Genomic DNA, 19,554 nt, shown 5'->3' on the forward strand with positions numbered 1-19,554 from the left:
AAAGAACAGAATGAGGGGCACCTGGGTGGCTCAGTCAGCGTCCAACTCTTGAACTCGGCTCAGATCATGATCTTACAGTTTGTGGGATTGAGCCCCGCATCAGGTTCTGTGCTGAAAATGTGGAGCCTGCTTGGGATCCTCTTTCTCCCTCTCTCTTGCTCATGTGTGTGCATGCATACACGCGCGCACACATACACACACACATGCTCTCTAAATGAATGAATGAATGAATGAATGAATGAATGAATGTAATGAGATAAAGAAGTGGCTGGTTGTCAAGAAGGAATGGAGTTCAGAAACTGAAGCCAATTGCTTCCCAACCCCAAATGATAAAATATGAACCTGAGAAGGTGTTTTAGCTGCAAAGGACAACTGAAACTCAGTCATGCAACAGGGACAAATAAAAAACGTGGCTAGCATGCACAGTGCCAAAATTTATTTATTTTTTTTTACATCTTTTATTTTATTTTTTGAGAGACAGAGAGAGACAAGAGCATGAGCAGGGGAGGGGCAGAGAGAGAGGGAGACATAGACTCGGAAGCAGGCTCCAGGCTCTGAGCTGTCAGTACAGGGCCCAACGCAGGGTTCAAACCCACAAATGCGAGATCATAACCTGAGCCGAAGTCAGGCACTCAACCAAGTGAGCCACCCAAACTCCCTGTCTAAATGGATTTTAAGTATATTCAAAGCAAAGCAAATTAGGTTGTTAACCATGAAAATAAATGCCTTCAACTGGGCAAATGGCTCAGGGAAAAGAATCTGAGCATGCAGCTTTCCCACTGAGGTCGGATAGGCTCAAAGCTTCAGTAGTAAAATCTAAAAAGGCAGGTAGGAAAAGAGGAAAGGAGAGAGGGGGAGAAATACAGCAAATCCAGTCTACAGTTGAGGGTATGGCTACTGACACAGAGGTCTGACTGGAATCAAATAAGTAATAAGACTACCAAGAGAGTTGCATTGCCAAGAACTAAAAATATAAAGTCTATGACCTTTCAAGACAAAAATGACCCTGTGCACCCAACTCCCATAGGCAGAAGGAGAGCTGAGAATATTGCTTAGTCTCCAAGGCGGGTATATATCAAGGTGACCAAGGAGAGTAACAGAAAGGAAAGAGTATGCCAGAGGGCCAAAGTGGAGCTACGAAGAATAATGTACTGGGGAAACCCCTTTTAGAGACCAACGGGAACATATCACAAAAATCTCTCCACTCTCCGAGCAGGCAGGTCCTTGAAAACAGACACCCGTCTAGATGTCAGAACGACTACATATTAGGAACCATTGTCTTGCACTGTTCCTTCTCCTGAATGGCAGTATTTGCTCTGATTACCCTACAGCTCCACAACTGTATACTGGGTGAATGGATGACATGGAACGTATGTTTGTAGCCCACACACCTCTGACTTTAAGAACTATATTGGGACTTGATGTCGGAACACCTGAGCATCACCTCCCTGATGTTTAAAATACCACCTGTCACCCAGGGATTCTTAACTTTGGGCTTGTGATTGCAAGTGTAACTTTGGCTTGTCTGACATGGAGAGAGAAGTGGGTATGTTCTGCCTGCACAAGGGACAGCAAGCTGAATAACTGATAACCAGAGGCAGACTGTGGTTGGTGGCTCGCCCTTTTAGTGCATGACATTAGGCACAGCCAAATGATCCATGCATTAGTCAAGAGTCTGAATGGTGGCTGACACTTTCAGGTATATGCTTTTAAGAGTCAGTGCATTATTAATCACATTGCCCTGTCACTGCTGCAACCAACCACTGCAGCACAGGTAGAGAGAAAGCCCCCATCAGCCTGGGTCCCTGAGAGACTCTGATGAGCAGATTCCCCTCACTAATCCATGATGAATATGTACGGTGAGTGAGAAAGACTTTTGTGTCATGCCACTGAGATCAGGGAAGTGTTTGTTACTATACCGTAACCTATTCTCACTCATTATGTTAGAATATTTAAAAAATGTAACAGGCATTTAGGAGACTTCCCGCAACACTTGTAAAATATCAGCTACAGTTACTCAGAAAATTATGGAAATGGAAAAAAAGGGGCCATTAACTTTAGGAAAAATTTTTTTCCTAGATAAGAATATAATTTAAAAACTACATATGCATTGACTATATTCAAACAAACATTCCCCAAATTTTGTTACCTACCCTGTTCCAGAAAAAATTGTGATTTTCATGAATATATACATAATAATAAGGTAAAAATTAAAAATAAGTGGAAAATAAAGTAGGGCAAAAGGAAGAGAAAATTAGTATATAAAATATAAAGCTGTGAACAGGTGCTGGTGTTGGGTTTCTGCAAAGAAGCAGAAACCTTTAGCAATAACAACTAGGAGATACAGGGTCCTTACCATGTGCCAGACACTGTAAAAAGTGCATTACACTCCACAAGAACTCCAGGAACTAAACACTATTGTTATTCCTATTTAACAGATGAGGAAACTAAAGTTCAGAGAAATGAAAGGATTTTAATCTTTAAAATGAAAAAAAAACTAGATAGTCAGGAAATAGTCTTGGCAATTAGAATAGAAAATATCTTCTGTGGATCTATTACCCATTCTTAGTCATAGGGACAAAGATTGAAAGAGATTACTACACAAATAAAAATACAATTACTGTATTTGAATACAGAAGTCAAACTGAATTTTTTCCATTCATATGAAAAGTTGCTTTTCAAATTATTATAAATTTTTAAAGATCAACTTAAAGCTTATGTATCATGGGGCACCTGGGTGGCTCAGTCGGTTAAGTGTCCAACTTCGGCTCAGATCATGATCTACCGTTGGTGAGTTCGAGCCCCACGACGGGCTCTGTGCTGACAGCTCAGAGCCTGGAGCCTGCTTCAGATTCTGTGTCTCCCTCTCTCTCTGCCCCTCTCCCACCTGCACTCTATCTCCCTCCCTCTCAAAAATAAATAAACATTAAAAAAAAAAAAGGTTATGTATCATCAGTTGTTCTTTAAACTCAAATGCTCAAAAAGGCAGTAAATTCAACATTTGATGCTTATATTAATAAATTATTCATGTATAAGTCCAAAAACAGAAAACCCTAAGTTTAGGGATATGGTTAATTTGTGAAAAATTTTTTTTTCTTTTGGATAACCTTATTTTCCAGATAATAACAACTTACCTCCAAAAACTTACACCATATTTCCTAATGGATAATAGCGAATCAAGCTGGATTTAGAAAATAAGTTCCAGTTTTTAAATCTTTGGGTACAGGAGGTTCTCTCATAAGGAGATTTAGCTACCAATTCCAATTTTCTTTTTTTAAATGTTTCTCCTTGATAGTTGTAATTGGGAAAGCTCTTCATATTCTCTCAGAGATCAGTGTAACATATAATTCAAGAGAAACGTCTCAGAAAGCACAGAAAATTTCTTTTTTTTTTTAATTTCTTTCAAGATCAGGCAGAAATAATGAATAAAAAAAATAAATCTCTTTCAATAAGCATAAGGAAGCATTTAGCTTTGAATAGGTAGGGGGAAAAAGCCCATGATACCAAATAATGCAACATAAAATTACCTAGAATCGCAAGTTATAATGAAATGGGGAAGTGTTATATGTATAATATCAACTAAAGAATAGTACTACTTTACTATTTAGAAAATAAAACGGTCTAGAAAGCTGAACAAAAATGACATAAGAATGTCAATCATTAATTTTTCAGCTATACTCACTAACATGGTATGTATGGTATGCCAGGAAAAAAAAAAAGCACATGACATTTGGCCTCTAAACCACCAAGGAAACTAACAAAATAACAAAAGATTACCTTATAATAAAGTAGAAATGAATCAGGCAGAAAAAATACCCTCCAAAATTGAAGCAGTATTTTTACATAGATTTCTATGAGATCATATGATACCTTAAAAGATCAAGACAAATAAGATTATATAAAAATTGACTTTTGCATTACAAAAAAAAATGTGCAAAGTAAAAAAAGTTAACAAAATGGGAAAAAATTTGTAATCTGTATGAAAGGGTTAATAACTCTAATCAAGGGCTTCAAAAATGGCCAGTAACCCAGTATTAAATGGGCAATTTTTAATACAGTTCACAGGAAAAAAAGGGTAATAATCCCTTCCTTCTATGAAGATGTCCCCCTCCGTAATAACAGAGATGCAAATTTCCCCTATACTAAAACATCACTTTTCATTTATTATTTTGGCAACAATCTAAAAATCTGACAACATACACCATTGGTAAGGGAAATAGGGACTCATGTTGCTGCTTGAAATGCAAAAACAAGTTACAACACCTAATCAAGCGACTCAGAAATACCTAACAAAATTACATATCCATTTACCTTTTGATCCAGAAATGAGTATTATGCCTAAATGACATTTCCAAACTAACAAAATGACAGAGCCATGGAGCCATTTATTATGGTACTATCTGTACTAGCAAAAGATTGAAAACTCAGATGTCCATCAATAGGGGACTCGCTAAATAAGCTAGAATAGTCATAGTACAGCTAGCTAAACAATGAATTATAATGCCATCGTAAACATGAATGGAGAAGGCTTCTATATAGTATAATAAAGAGATCTCCAAAGTGGTAATGTTATCAAGCAAAAATAGGAAGGGCAGAAAATTGCATACAGTATGTTACCTTTTACCTAAGAAAGGGGCAATATAAAGCTACATCCATATATGCTCTATTATTTTTAAAAAGAACAAAGTTAATAAATATAAGGAAAGGGATGGTGCAAGAAGCCAATACGGAATGAATCTAGACTTCTTTGAATATATCTTGGTGAGTTGTTTTTCCTTTGAAACTATTTATGTTTTATAGAATTATAAAGCAACATTAAGTTAAAAAATCCTGTTGAGCACCATTACAACCAAAACTCAGGTTTCCAGTTATTATTTCCCACTCAAAAAACAAAAGCAAAAAACACGGGGCTTCTTGGAGAAATAGCTGATTCCAGGTCTAGAACAAGGTATACATAAAGTGAACCTGTAACATTCTATAGTACCAAAAGCAAAGAAAACTGCTAAAGGTCTTATCAAAAGGCCACAGGGGCCAATTTAAAGAGGTTTCCAATATGGCCAAATATGGGACAATTTGAGAATGCAAAAGGAAGCTAACTCATTCTGAAACTTGGTAAAAGAGGTAGGAGAGGAGACATGGCAAGCATTTATCCTATCTTCCTTGTACAAAAGTCTCACACGTAACCAACGAATTGACAGGGGGAAAAAAAAAGCAATGTCAGAAAATTATATAGTAAAAAAATGCTAGCTATTAAAGGCAAAAAAAAAAAAAAAAGGTAGAGTTAGAGTATAATGATTTTTCAAATCTTAATGAAATACTGGATCTGTGTGTGCTCATCACTACATGCTAAAAACCATTACATACAAGACAGCTAGTAATTTTATAATGAATAAATGACCAACATTTGAACCCACTAATGTACATCACAAAGAGTTATTAAGTGCTTCTTAATGTGCTACAACAGAAAGTACACAATACTACCTATAACAGGTACTTGCCAAGAACTTGAGCCTGAATCTGATTAAGTTTCTAGATCTGACTAATACCTCCTAAGACATATCGGGGATTGAGGAACATGTTAAGGGAAACAATGAGGCTTTAATCAGCCAAAGTTCAGGCAGTAGGAAATCCTACAGGTTAAATAAGCTGGTTTCAAATAGGGAGGGGGGGGAAAAGGGGGAAAGAAACCCATAGATTAAAAGACATACGGACCTTAGCTGGGTCACAGTTCAAGCAAACTGTAAAAAAACATTTATGAAACAATTGGGTATAATTTGAACCTTCATTGGATATTTGATAATAAGCAATTAGGTTTTGTTTTGTTTTAGGTGTAATGACGATTAAAAAAAATATATCTTTTCGAGGGATCAGCAAACTATGGCCTGTGGGCCACCTGTTTTTGTATACTGCACAAACTAAGAATTGTTTTTACATTTTTAAGTAATTGGGGGGAAAAATTAAAAGATATTTCCTGATATGTGAAAATTTTGACATTCAAATTTCAGTGTCCATAAATAGCTGTTTATTGAAATACAGATAGGCTCATTCATTTTATTGTCAATGGCTACTTTTGTATACATCGGCAGACTTCAATAGTTGTAAAAGTGACCAGATGGCCTGCAAAGCCTAAAATATTTACTATCTGGCCCTTTACAGAAAAGTTTGCCAAACCCTGTTTTAGAGTTACATATTAAAGTATCTACAAATGAAACAGTATATTGGAAATTTCCTTTAAAATAACATTGTAGAAGACTGGGGAGATGAAAGAAGATAGGCCATGTGTTGATAATCCTTGAAGCTATGTAAATACACCGGTGGAAAAGATCGTCATTCCTTTAAATATATATATTTATACATAACTCATTACAAAATACTGTATCTCTACCATTGTATACATTTCAAGACTTCCTCAATGAAGTTAAAAAAAAGTCTGTATCACTCAGTATTAAAGATTTCACATATATACACACAATTCATTTTAAAAAATTTTTCAAAGGAATTTTCAAGTGTTTATGGGGCATACTACTTGCTTACAGATCCAGATACATAAAAAAAATAGGTATACACACTGCATTGATTAAGCATATCATTTTATAATAAAGAGCTATTAAACCACACACAAATCCAGGAATATCAGATAATCAGAAATATACGTAAACCATAGAAAACAATATTAAAAAGTATTAAATACTCTTCGGTTATGATACCAAGGTCCTAAACACATTTGTTCTGGGTCTTCAATTTATTGCATAAATATAGATATAACAACCATAAGATGAAAAAATACTCTTAGTCTTCCTGAGTAAATTAATTCCTTGCACAAAATAGTTGAAAACGAAAACCACAAGGTGTATTAAAATTATACAGCTTCTTCCTTTTATAACAGAACACTGTATTATTTACATATATAAGCATGTCAACCTTTACTGATGATAACAATAACTCTGGAATAGAATTTACAGAACAATGATGATCCTAAAAGGTTTTCACTATCAAGTCATAGCCATAGGTAAAACAAACATAATTAATAGTATGGAATGCAGATATATGAATTTTATTTTCAAAAGGATGAAACTTCTTCAAATAGAAAAAAATCAAAGCATTATACTCACCAGTATTTTTGTGACCTTTTAGTATATAAAGTGGTGCTGGACTTTCCAGTGAGAAAATACAAATATTGTGGTCATTTCCTCCAGTGGCGATTAGTCCATGAGGGTACATATCACTTGAAGGTATGATGCATACACAAGATACAAAATTGGAGTGGCCACTCATACAGTGCATTTCTGTAAAGCCCCTGTTAGGACTGGAAAGACATTGTAATGAATAAGATACACATTTGTCGGGGCGCCTGGGTGGCTCAGTCGGTTAAGCGTCCGACTTCGGCTCAGGTCATGATCTCAGGGTCTGTGAGTTCAAGCCCCGCGTCAGGCTCTGTGCTGACTGCTCAGAGCCTGGAGCCTGTTTCAGATTCTGTGTCTTCCTCTCTCTCTGACCCTCCCCCATTCATGCTCTGTCTCTCTCTGTCTCAAAAATAAATAAACGTTAAAAAAAATCTTTAAAAAAAAAAAAAAAGATACACATTTGTCCCCTGACTTACCATAGGACATGAGTATCCAAGTACTCATTTTCTTTTAGTATACGGGTTGAACGTTAGAGTGTCTGCTACCTTAAGAATCTATTGGTTTTGGTTTGTTTGGTTTTTAAGTAATTTCTACACACAAACTCACAACCCTGAGATCAAGAGTCGCATGCTCTCCTGAGTGACCCAGCCAGGTGCCCCAAGAATCTATTATTTTAACTTAAATATTAAATATCTAATTTTATTAGCTACTATTGAGATTCACATCAGATTAGAAAAAGTTTACTCAGCGTTTCATTGATAAGAGTGTATTAATTAACAGAAAGAATAAGGAAGGAAAGGGAGGGAAACAAGTATCGCAAGTGGCTTTTTCTCACGCTCCGTCTTCATTTCTATTCATCTGTGACTGTTACCCTCAGAAATCCCTGGTGAAGTGAAACATTCATACAATTAAGATAATGAAGTACACTATCAATAAGTCTCAAACACAGTGAGGATATTTTCATACTATGAAACACTAACTTAATACCCATTAGTAGAGTATACATATCTAAATCGCTAGAGTACCAATCATTCTCAATATGCAAACTAATGGAATACAGGGATATATAAATGAGTGCTCTAGGGACACAGCATACTAATAACTGCCTTGCGTTTAGAAAGATTATCAATTTGTTACACACATCACTCAGCATCACTGCCTTATATAACAAGTCAAACAACATATTACAATGTACTATGTGGAAGGCAGTAAGTTAACTCCCGAGAGGAATATAAAGAATTATATCCCCGATTCAAGCTAAATTAAAAAGTTTGCAATGTAGTAGAAGGAGACAGGACAAGTGCACACGAAGAGATAAGACTTCAAGATAAACACACATCCATACACATTTCGAAGAAAGGCATAAACCCACAAGGCCAGGGAGAGTAAGAAGAAAAAGAAACAGGAACACAACTTTGAACACTCAAAGCTGATTGAAAAATAATAAAGGATATAGAATACCTGAGAAAATTGAGGGTTTTTTTTTAATGTTTATCTATTTATTTTGAGAGAAAGAGTGCAATAGCAGGGGAGGGGCAGAGAGAGAGGGAGAGAGAATCCCAAGGAGGTTCCTTGCTGTCCGCACTGAGCCTGACGCAGGGCTTGAACTCACCAACCCTGAGATCATGACCTAAACTGAAACCAAGAGTCGGACATGTAACCAACTCAGCCACCCAGACACCCTGAGAAAACTGAGTTCTAAGTAGGCATCAGGGAAAGTAGAGGACCAATCTACCAATGAATCCCTAAAAAGCTGAAGAATATCAGCAGCACTATGTACCTCTAAAAATGGGGACCAAGAAAGGTAGGAATTAGGAAAAGGAACACTATTGAAAATCTTCAGAATCAGTTGCAAGATGAATCATATGAAAAATCTTCAAAGGAAGGTATTTGGCAGTAGCTTTTTTTTAACTTGTCCACTTTATTTTGTTGTGTATTTTTTAAAACTTTTTAGGGGTGCCTAAATACAGACTGCCTTCCAGAGAGAAAAAAAATAATAGCTCAAGAAACAGAATGGCTTCAGACTTGTCAAATTTAACAGTAAAGGCTGGGGCGCCTGGGTGGCTCAGTCAGTTGAATGTCTGACTCAGGACATGATCCCAGGATTGTGGGACCGAGACCTGTGTTGGTGGGCTCCTGCTTGGGATTCTCTCTCTTCCTCTCCATTTGCCCCTCCCCCCTCACCTGCTGGTGCTCTCTCAAATAAAAAAAAGTAAACATTAAAAAAAAAATACACATTGGAGGCTAGAATACAATGGAGCAATAGCTTCTTAATTCTGAAGGAAAATTATTTGGGAATTACAGTGTTACAAACATTTAAATTATTATTCAAGTAGCAAGGCAGAATAAAATCATTTTCAGACTTTCACTATCTTAATACATTTATCATCAGTGTACTGTATTTCAGGAAGCTCCTGGAAGATATGCTCCAAAAAGGCATCAAGGAAGAAAACTAAGGAAGTAAAACGATACAGATAACAGATCCAACACAAGAGGCCCAAAAGAAGAAACTGTGAAGAACACAATGAAGGCAGATCTCAGGATCTGTGTGCCCCAGGGGCAGACAGACCAGGTCAGAAAGTTTTCACCCCCAGGAAGATAAAACTGCAAAATATCCAGTATGTCTACAGGTCTTGAGAAGAGATTTAGACAACTAGCAAAGAATATGAAGTTGAATTTGTGAGAAATACATAAAAAATGAAGTGAATGAAAGCCCCAAACAGGATACTCATTAGCTACAGGGAGATCATAAAACTGTTAAGAGTTATCATAGTTTATTCCACAGCAGTGTAAGTAGAGCCTGTGCAGTCATAAAATACTGATTTCGTCTAGGGGTGTCTGGGTGGCACAATCCGTTAAGCTGCAGACTCCTGGTTTCAGCTCAGGTCAAATGTTCTGTGAGTTCAAGTCCCACATAAGGCATGGAGCCTGCCTGGAATTCTCTCTTTGCTCCTCCCCTGCCCATGCATGCTGTGTGCACTCTTGCTCTCAATTAAATAAGTAAACAAAAACTTAAAAATTATACTGATTTCATCTAAATTAAGTTCAACTATAAGGGGCGGAGCATAGAAAAGATGCATAAACTGGGGGAGAGCTAAAGTCCGATATTCTGCAGCAAGAACAGAAAATGCCTAAAATATTAAAAAAATAAAAATAGCAATAAAGCACTTTATACATACACATGGAAGTAACATACAAAAATAAGCAGTTAAAAGAGATAACAATTTTAACTCCAAGAAAAGGAAATGGGGGTTGGGAAGGGAATGGCTCTGATTTCTTAACAAACTCCATAGAACTATTAACTTTGGACACAAAGTGCTGAGTGTTTACAGGAGGGAGAAATCATTTAACCCTTGGCACGGACAGGCAAGAGTTAACACACCACATTAAATGTGAAGTTGCATCTTTCAAATGTGGGTAGTTTTCCAAAGGTAAAACAATAGTTCATGACAGATGAGAAATCCAGTTTAACTTGAAGTGGGCTTAGGGAGGCCTGAAGCAGTCTGAAACAATCACATGTTGACTGGTACAGTTCAATGTACAATCAAAGAATAATGTCTCCATTCTAAAAGGTCTTCAGAAGGCTGAGAGAGCCTCTGGGTTTTCAATGGGCTTTTGTGAAAGACAAGGTATCTGGTTTAGTGCACCTTGGAAGAGAACTATTTTGCTTCCCTAAAACTAAATTAAATTCCATCATTCCCAATCCATCTGTACACTAACTACCTTGATCCAGAATTCTATCAACAATGTACATGGGAAAACAATTTTCATGTCCTATCTGGCTACAAACATTTACAGCACTTCATTACATTTATTAATATACCATACAAATTGTCATACAATTTGACATACAAATTGTCATACAAATACAAATTGACATACAAATTGTCAGGATGTCAGCCTTGAGGACACTTTTATAACAGTAAGGGTACGTTAGACACTTTAGTTGGGATGTAGAAGAGACTCATCACCCAGGGACTATAAAATGCCCTACTCTGAACAGTTGGAAATGAGAGGTAAAACAGTCTTACTTCATAATTACCCACTATCTACTCCTGTGTGCGACACAACGCTGGCTCTCAATCAGCATTAGCTGAATACATTCATGAATGATTTTGAAAACAAAACCAAAAACACAACATGAGTTAAAAAGAAAAAAGCACAACACTTTTCAAATAGACGACTTCAGCCTCCAATCCCTGAAGTTCTGATGAATGCAAAAACTCCAGGACCTAGCACAGTCCTACAAAACACGTAAAGTTTAATGACAAGACTCAACTATTACAGCAGCCATCCTTTAGTTACTTCTGACTGCAATGTTTATATCCTGCTGGGTACGTGCTTCTACTGAACTCAATTTTAAAATTTTTTTTTTTTTTTTTTTCAACATTTTTTATTTTATTTTTGGGACAGAGAGAGACAGAGCATGAACGGGGGAGGGGCAGAGAGAGAGGGAGACACAGAATCGGAAACAGGCTCCAGGCTCCGAGCCATCAGCCCAGAGCCTGACGCGGGGCTCGAACTCACGGACCGCGAGATCGTGACCTGGCTGAAGTCGGACGCTTAACCGACTGCGCCACCCAGGCGCCCCTCTACTGAACTCAATTTTAAAGAGACAAGCTTAATCAGTAATTACACTCAAATACACATAAATTTATGTATTAGCGTTACTAAGTGGTTCGGAATATCACAGAATCGTAGAATTAAAAGAGACCTTCAGAGATTATCTCGTCCAATTCAATATAGGAGTTTGCTCTATAACGTTTCTAGTCTGTCTACCATCATGTACTGGCTGCACTACAACAAAAGCCTCCAAACAGATCTACTTCCACATTTATCCCTTTGCAATCTAATCTCCACCAGCAGCTAGCAGTATTTCTCAACAGGTCAATCAAATCATGCTGCTCCCTGTCTGAAACGCATTGAAGGCTTCTACTTACACTCTTTCTAGAAGCACTCTTACCATAGCATGTGGCTCCAGCCAACTTCTGGCTCCTGACCTCACAGCTCATTCCCTCCCGCACACAGGAATTTGCCTCTTTCTTAATCCAGGGTGTCTATGCTTGACCCTCCTACCATCTACAGATCTCTTTCATTTCAACTCTTCTCATTCCTTGCTCCCATGACTAGGTCCATCTTGGTGTCAGCTTTAATAAACCAAACAAAACTGAAACCCTCATCAGAGAGGCTTCCTTCTTTAACATCACTACATTCAATTCTATACTTGTTTTTTTTTTTTTCCACAGTACACATGCCAATGAGCAATTATTTATTTACTTTTTTTTCTGATCCATGAGCCCTCCCAGACTGTAAGAAAGCTCCATAAGAAGAGGGAACTTGTTTTTGTTTTCTTTTTCTTCAGGATCTAAACAAATAGTAGACACTCAACCAAGAGTTAACATCTGAATTTATGCATGGCTACCAAACTCTGAGTGAAACCTATACTAATGGGAGAGTTACTACATAACAAAGTAGATCACCTCAAATTTTCTCTTTCTGAACTGAAATCTGTCTTCCAGGTCATAAATTTCCTGTTACAACGAGCCAAATCAGGACCGACCCCTTGAACTTGATTTGGACTGGAGCTCAACCTTCAGTTTCTTAATTTCTCTTTTTGGTTAACCTGACAACCTTTTGAAGGCAATGGACTTTCTTTCAAGAAAACAGCACATCCTCACACATCCATAAAACATACTGAAACTTTCATCCCCTCCATCCGAGCCCACCACAGACCCCAGACTAAGAAACTTATTTGGACAACAAGGAGACGTGCCAAATGCAACTTTCTGCAACGCAATTATCAAAAATTAAATTTGAGGGAAGATTACAGAGTACATTCTAGGGAAAGAAGAGGATTTACTTCAATTACATGTCAGATGTTTTCACAATGTCTAATGGGGGGGTGCACCTGGCATCAGTAAATTTTCAAACCTGAAAGAAACATGGCAAATCATCGCCCAAAAGATAAGAGCTTCGACCAAGGTCACCCACTCGTTAAGTGGTCAAATTAGGACAAGAATGTACGTCTCTGTAATCCTAAAGCGGTGCTCTTTCCACCTAAATCTCACAGGTTTCTTAACACTGCGCCCAGAGTGCCAGTGCTCTCAGAACTGTGAGGGAGCGCGGACCGGAGGCAAGGCCGGGAACAGTACAAGATAACAGCAGGGGAGGGGCCCTCTTGTCCCACCAGCAATAGGAAGCTTGCAACACTGCCAGGGGTGGGTGGTGGGGACAGGCGGGGACAGACGGACTCGCAGCGCTCACCTGTCTGGGACCCAGAGACGGGTGGTGCGGTCTCGGGACACGGACACAAAGGCCCCCGGCGGATAGAGGCTGCATACCAGGCCCCGCACATCCAGCTCGTGGCCTGGGAGCGAGCAACTCAGCCGGTACCTGGCGGCACCGCTCGCCATGGCCCTCGTCGGTCCGGCACCCGGGGCCCAGGCACCGCGCGAGATCAGTCCGCAGAAGAGGCCAGGAGTACGCCGGGGCGCGGCGGGCGAGGGGCCTGCAGGTGAGGGGCGGCTGAGGACCGGAAGAGCCCTAGAGCCGGTGCGGAAGGGCGACGGGGAAGGGAAACGCCGAACGGGCCGAGTGACACAGCAACCCTGACATGTACACCGGAATTCATCATCTGTCTCAGCCCGCCATGACGCAAAGCGTGTGCGTCCCGACTGCTGAGGGCAAGGCCGAGCTGAAGCTCGTTTCCTTCCCACGCCCTGGACGATCCGCCGAGGAAGAGATAACAGTGCCCGGCCGTTGGGCCCGATCGCCCCAGTCCGGATCCTTTTCGAGCCCGCGTCCTTGCCGAGTCCTGGCTGAACAGTTTATTGTAGTACGAGATGCGCGCTGGGACTACAAATCCCACAATGCCACGCGCAGTGGGGCGGGAACCGCAGGCGCGCCGAATCCGGATATTTTAAGATTTGATTTCAGGAGCTGCGCGCTCCCTTGTGGTTGAGAGAAATCGTTCTGAACGTTTTGTCAGGGTAACCCTTTTCCGACTTTTCCAGAGCTTCTGTGGAATCGCCTGAGACTTTTGGAAGTTAAACATTGTTTTTTAATTAAAACGACAGAGTTTGGGACCAAGTTGTAAACAGTCGTTTGCCTTAAATCCTAATACTAAACTGGGTTCTCGGTACTCTAAAAAATTAAAATATCTTACGTGTTAAGCAATTCTCAGATTTAAAACCTTTATCTCAACTGTCACATCTGCATACAAATGACAAATGCTGCGTCCTCCTTCCATGTGTCTGAAGGCACTCAGGGAAAAAAATCTCCATAATGTCAGTTGATTCAGACAATTCTGTGTACCGAGTAGTTGGGCAGAGGTTGTAGGGAAGGAAATAATCTTTTTTCTTTCTACCTTTGTAGGCTTTGCGCGGGGCGTTGCAACAAAAGAGGTTAATAACAGAAAAATTTATTAACATACATATCTCATATATGCAAGGGAGAAACTCAGAAATGAGTACTCAAAGAGGTGGCTAGAGTCTGGACTTACAGAACAAGTTAACAAAGGAACAATATTTACTGAAGAAAAGGACTTTAAGTCTTTAGAAGCAGCAAATTATGGAGAGGCAAAAATATGGGGAACTAACAGTAAATAAAGTCCAGTTAGTAAAATTTGTTATGTGGATTCCTCCTGTATAGTCACTAAAGGACACTACAAATTTGTTGGGCTCAAATGGGAGAATTACATAAAAATATTTTACGAACTTGAAGTGATAATTCAGCCACGTGACATTTCATTTTGTTGCATTCATTTTAAACTACTTGAAGGCAGGACATTCAAAAATAAATATAGTTATAAATAATGTATGCAAGTTGGAAATGCGAAAAACGTTGAAAGTCCAATACTTTCCGTACGTTATGATTATAGTTGCAATCGCATTTAAACTTTCTCTACATAGAAAGACTGGAAGAAAACTCCAAGTTACTTTATTAGAGATGTGGGATTTGAGATGAAGTAGTTTGTTTTTTTTTGTTTTTTTTTTTACATTGTGTTTCTTTATTTTTTTTAATTTTTTTTTTTTTACCTTTATTTTTGAGAGACATAGAGCAGAAGCAGGGGAGGGGCAGACAGAGAATGAGACACAGAATCCAAAGGAGGCTCCAGGCTCCGTGCTATCAGCACAGAGCCCGACCTGGGGCTGGAACTCACAAGCCATGGGATCGTGACCCGAGCCAAATGCCCAACCGACTGAGCCACCCAGGCACCCCTACATGGTGTTTCTTTACAGATTGATTCTAAAATAGTTATTTTAAGACCACTGTCCATTTAATTCATCCTTCACAAACTTGGATCAAAATAACTTTGAAAGGAAGTTTAAAGATAGGAAGTTTCCACTGAAACGAGGAATAGATGTCACCAGAAACACATCTATACTTAATGTAATGTGTACGTTGCGCAGACCTAACAGGAAGGATAACTACCTCTAATAAGAAGTAAAAAGATAGTATAACGCTGCCTACCACAAGAAACTAAAAACAGTTATTAAAAAGTCTATTACACGATAACACATGTCACATACGAGGTGACATAGCGATATAATAAAACTCGCTAGGAGTAAATGCAGGTCAGGCACACAATCAGAAATGTGGCTTTGATTATAAATACTAAGGTTTTCAGACAAAACGTACTTTCCTACTCAAGTCGCCGTTTTCTGTTTCAGAAAAAGAGTGGAGATACTCCGACAACAAAAATGAGATCTCCAATCTCGCGAGAACAGGTTATTCTCGTTCCGTTGGTGTTACCAGGGGCAGAAGCCGAAGATTGGCCAATCAGGAGGCGGGTCCTCTCTTCGTCCCGCCCCCGTTGCCGGGATACGTAGCCGCGCGTAGCCGCTAGTGGTTAGTTCTGAGGACCCAGGAGAGCGAGGGGAGCTTGCAGTGGCGAAGTGAGCTAACGGTGCTCTGGCCGACTGGTGGGCTCCGCCGGGGTGGCGGCCTCGGAAACAGGTTCGAGCGCCCCTCACCGTTACAGCTTTCCTCCTGACACTCCCAGGGAGGTGAGAAATCCCAGGTCCCATCTATCCCTCTCTCAGTCCCTCCGGAGCCGCTTTTCTTACCTTGGAGAAGCTGATCCGCTCCAAACAAAAACAAATCCACACTTTTCGGCACTTAGCCGTTCTCTCAGCCTGTCGCCAGGCCTGGGAAGCCGGACTGCAGGCCGGCAGAGCGTGTGGAGAGATCACCTCAGTCAGTCCCCTGAGGAAACCTGCCGAGGCGAGACCGGAGGGAAGGATCCAAGAGCCTCAAAGAGAAAATCCACCGTGGGCTGAGGGATTTCACTCGAAGCAATAGATGTGTGTCTTTTATTAGCAACTTGCCAGTTGTTGGTATATGTTAAAATGGCTGGTTTAGGGAGGATCCTGGTAGTAATAATTAGCAAGCCGATGTTTTTATATAGTATCTTTAATCTTCACAACAGCTCTTCAGGCCACAGCCCATTGCCACGCATGGGTCTTACAGATGAGGACCCACATCCAGTGGGGCTAACTGTCAGAGCTAAAGTTTGTGTCTCTCATTTTTCTGGAACCAAAGGCTAGGCTCCGTCTCTGATTTGCGTGAATAACTGAGGAGTTAGTGGCCTGTCTGTTAGGAGTGACCGTTCTTTTTATTTTTATTTTATCTCCTGGGACTGATCTAATGCTAGGCTTTCTCCAAGATAGTAAAGCAGTGGTAGAGACAGTCAGGTGGAAATTCTTTTTTTTTTTTTTTTTTTTAATTTTTAAATGTTTATTTACTTTTGACAGAGAGAGACACAGAGTGTGAGCGGGAAAGGGGTAGAGAGAGAGGGAGACCCAGAATCTGAAGCAGGCTCCAGGCTCTGAGCTGTTCCACAGAGCCCGTTGCAGGGCTCAAACTCACAAACCCAGGGATCATGACCTGAGCTGAAGTTGGAGGCTTAACAGACTGAGCCACCCAGGCACCCCTGGAAATTCTGTATGTTGTACATTTTCTTAAAGTTGTCAGGAAAGCTAGAATAATAGACTTAAATTTTACATGGACAACAGCCGTACTTCATTTTCTTGAGCTTCTCCAGTGCGCTTTTTACACATTGAAGGTTTGTGGCAAACCTGTGTCAAGCGAGTCTATAAGTGCCATGTTCCCAACAGCATTTGCTCGCTTCATGTCTGTCACATTTTGGTAATTCTGGAGATATGTCAGACTATGCATTGTTACTATATTTGTAATAGTCATCTGTGATTAGTGATTAGGACTTGCTGAAAGCTTAGATGAAGATGAGGGTTAGCATTTTTTAGCAATAAAGTATTTTTTTCGCTAATGTGTAAATTTACATAAATATAACTGAAACAAAAATGTAATGAAACAATACCCTTCCTATATGCAGTGAACTCTTACATTTAAAAAAAATTTTTGTGTATGATGTTTATTCAGTTTCGAGAGACAGAGAGCAAGCAGGGGTGGGGCAACGAGAGAGAGGGAGACAGAATCCGAAGCAGGCTCCAGGCTCCAAGCTGTCAGCACAGAGCCTGACGTGGGGCTCGAACTCACGAACTGTGAGATCATGACCTGAGCCGAAGTCAGACGCTTAACCAACTGAGCCACTCAGGTGCCCCTCTTACATTTTTTTTAATGTTTATTTTTGCGAGAGAGAGTGAGTGGAGGAGGGGCAGAGAGGGAGACAGAATCCCAAGTAGGCTCCAAACTGTTAGTATAGAGCCTGACACAGGGCTGGAACTCACAAACCACGAGATCATGATCTGAGCTGAAATCTAGAGTCAGATGCTTAACTGACTGAGCCACTCAGTCACCCTTCTTACATTTTTTACTTCATGTTTAAAGCATATTGGGCAAAACCTACCAACTTGTTTTCACAACCCACTAACAAGTCATGACCTATAATCTGAAAAGTGCTATTCTAAATCATCAGCCAAAACTTTGAATAATATATTCTGATGAGTAAAGGAGGGGGCTGGTAAACTGGGAGAGGATGAGTGAATTGAGGAGTGGGTTTAAAGGGAGATAGAGTGAGAATAAAGATAAGATGGGTATAAAGAGTACCAATGAAATATTTCAATTGGTATTGAGATGAAACAATTCCAGATGATGACAAGCTCCAGGTCTAGCCATAGCTATGGATGAGTGAAATGGAGTTGAGATGGTTACTAAAATTTAGGTCAGGGAACTGTGACCTAAAATGTTAGATATTGAAGCCAGTATCCCTATGGAAGTCATCCAGGACATTGGTGGGACTGGAGTAGAGAGACTTGAACTAGGTATAAAAGACTTTAGTAAAGATGGGGGGAGAAATCAGGAGGTCCCTAAGATAAAAGGAACCAGGAAAGATCCAAGGCAGTAAGGTTGCATTCCTTGGTCCTCAAAGGAAGATTTGGAAGATTAATGTTTTAAAAGTGACACTGGGGAGCAACGGGAATGCTGTGCACTCCTTTGCTTTGGAATTATGGATTGAGAAGCTAAAACAGCCTTCACTGAAAGTGTTTTGTGGCAAGTTGGGATTCTATTAAGGCAAAAAGTAAAATGAAAGATCTGATAACAGGGTTTAGAATATAAAGGAGTGAATCATCATTTTTCCCTGTGGAAAAAAAATTGGGAGGGAAGAAACGTGCTGGATATGTCAGAAAAGAGAAATTTTAGTAGAGTATGGGAAGAGCTCAAGAGAGATAGTTAATTAGAGAGGCTTACATTTTGGTAAAGAATAGGGAAATGAGGAAGGCATATGTTAAATGATTTCATAGTTCCACTCTAAATTGAACATTACTTTCATATTTGAACAAAATGAAGCCAGTTTAGCCTTGTAGTAGTACCTGGAATGACAATTTGCAAGAAAAGTCATTGTGGATTAAATGTTTGAAGGAAAGCTATGTGGATCTCCAGTGTGTTGCTATAGGAGACATGAAAGGAGAATTGAACTGTTTCTTGTTTCCAAATAGTGGTGAAAGTAAACAAACGATGGCCAGTAATCACAAACCTTCAGCAGCTCGCCCTGCTTCACGAGGTGGAATGGGGTTGACTGGAAGACCTCCTTCTGGAATACGACCCCCATCAGCAAGTATTCGAGTGGCAACTGGAGTAAGTTTCAAACAAATCTGTTTAATTCTCATGCATATGTCCTACTAGAAGTTGGAAAGCCTGTCTATAATAAGAGATTCTTCTTTGTTCTTTCTTTATTCCATCAGCATACTATTACATATGTTTTGGCGTTTTTTGGGGGGATACCTAGAAGTATAAATGTGGGAGGATGTCTGAAAGACATTTTTAAAAATTTATTTATTTTGAGAGAGAGAGTGCGAGTAGGAGAGGAGTAAAGCGAGAGAGAAAGAGAGAATCCCAGGCAGGCTCCACACTGTCAGCACGGAGCCCAGTGTGGGTGCTCGATTTCACAAACCATGAGATCGTGATCGGAACTGAAATCAAGAGTTGGACGCTTAACTGACTGAGCCAC

The 19,554-nt window shown here is 39.7% G+C and overlaps 2 protein-coding genes across 6 annotated transcripts in view; one reads left to right on the forward strand and one right to left on the reverse strand.

Moving 5' to 3' along the window:
- PLAA (phospholipase A2 activating protein) overlaps positions 1–15,785 on the reverse strand; it is a 42,126-nt gene extending 26,341 nt beyond the window's left edge. For 2 of the 3 annotated variants that reach the window (XM_042912403.1, XM_042912402.1), the window contains exons 1-2: positions 13,389–13,947; positions 7,113–7,306 (exon numbers count right to left, since the gene is read on the reverse strand). In XM_042912403.1, the coding sequence (XP_042768337.1) occupies positions 7,113–7,306; positions 13,389–13,537 (343 nt within the window). In that variant the 5' untranslated portion in view covers positions 13,538–13,947. Of the gene's footprint in view, positions 1–7,112; positions 7,307–13,388; positions 13,948–15,764 lie in introns of those variants that run through there. The other variant, XM_042912404.1, reaches the window with a different exon arrangement.
- Positions 15,786–15,989: 204 nt separating this feature from the next.
- Positions 15,990–19,554, forward strand: part of IFT74 (intraflagellar transport 74) — an 89,040-nt gene continuing 85,475 nt past the window's right edge. For 2 of the 3 annotated variants that reach the window (XM_042913491.1, XM_042913493.1), the window contains exons 1-2: positions 15,990–16,132; positions 19,043–19,181. In XM_042913491.1, coding sequence (XP_042769425.1) covers positions 19,062–19,181 — 120 coding nt within the window. In that variant the 5' untranslated portion in view covers positions 15,990–16,132; positions 19,043–19,061. The remainder of the gene's footprint in view (positions 16,133–19,042; positions 19,182–19,554) is intronic. The other variant, XM_042913492.1, reaches the window with a different exon arrangement.

The sequence above is a fragment of the Panthera leo genome, chromosome D4 (assembly GCF_018350215.1).
Source record: "Panthera leo isolate Ple1 chromosome D4, P.leo_Ple1_pat1.1, whole genome shotgun sequence".
NCBI lineage: Eukaryota > Metazoa > Chordata > Mammalia > Carnivora > Felidae > Panthera > Panthera leo.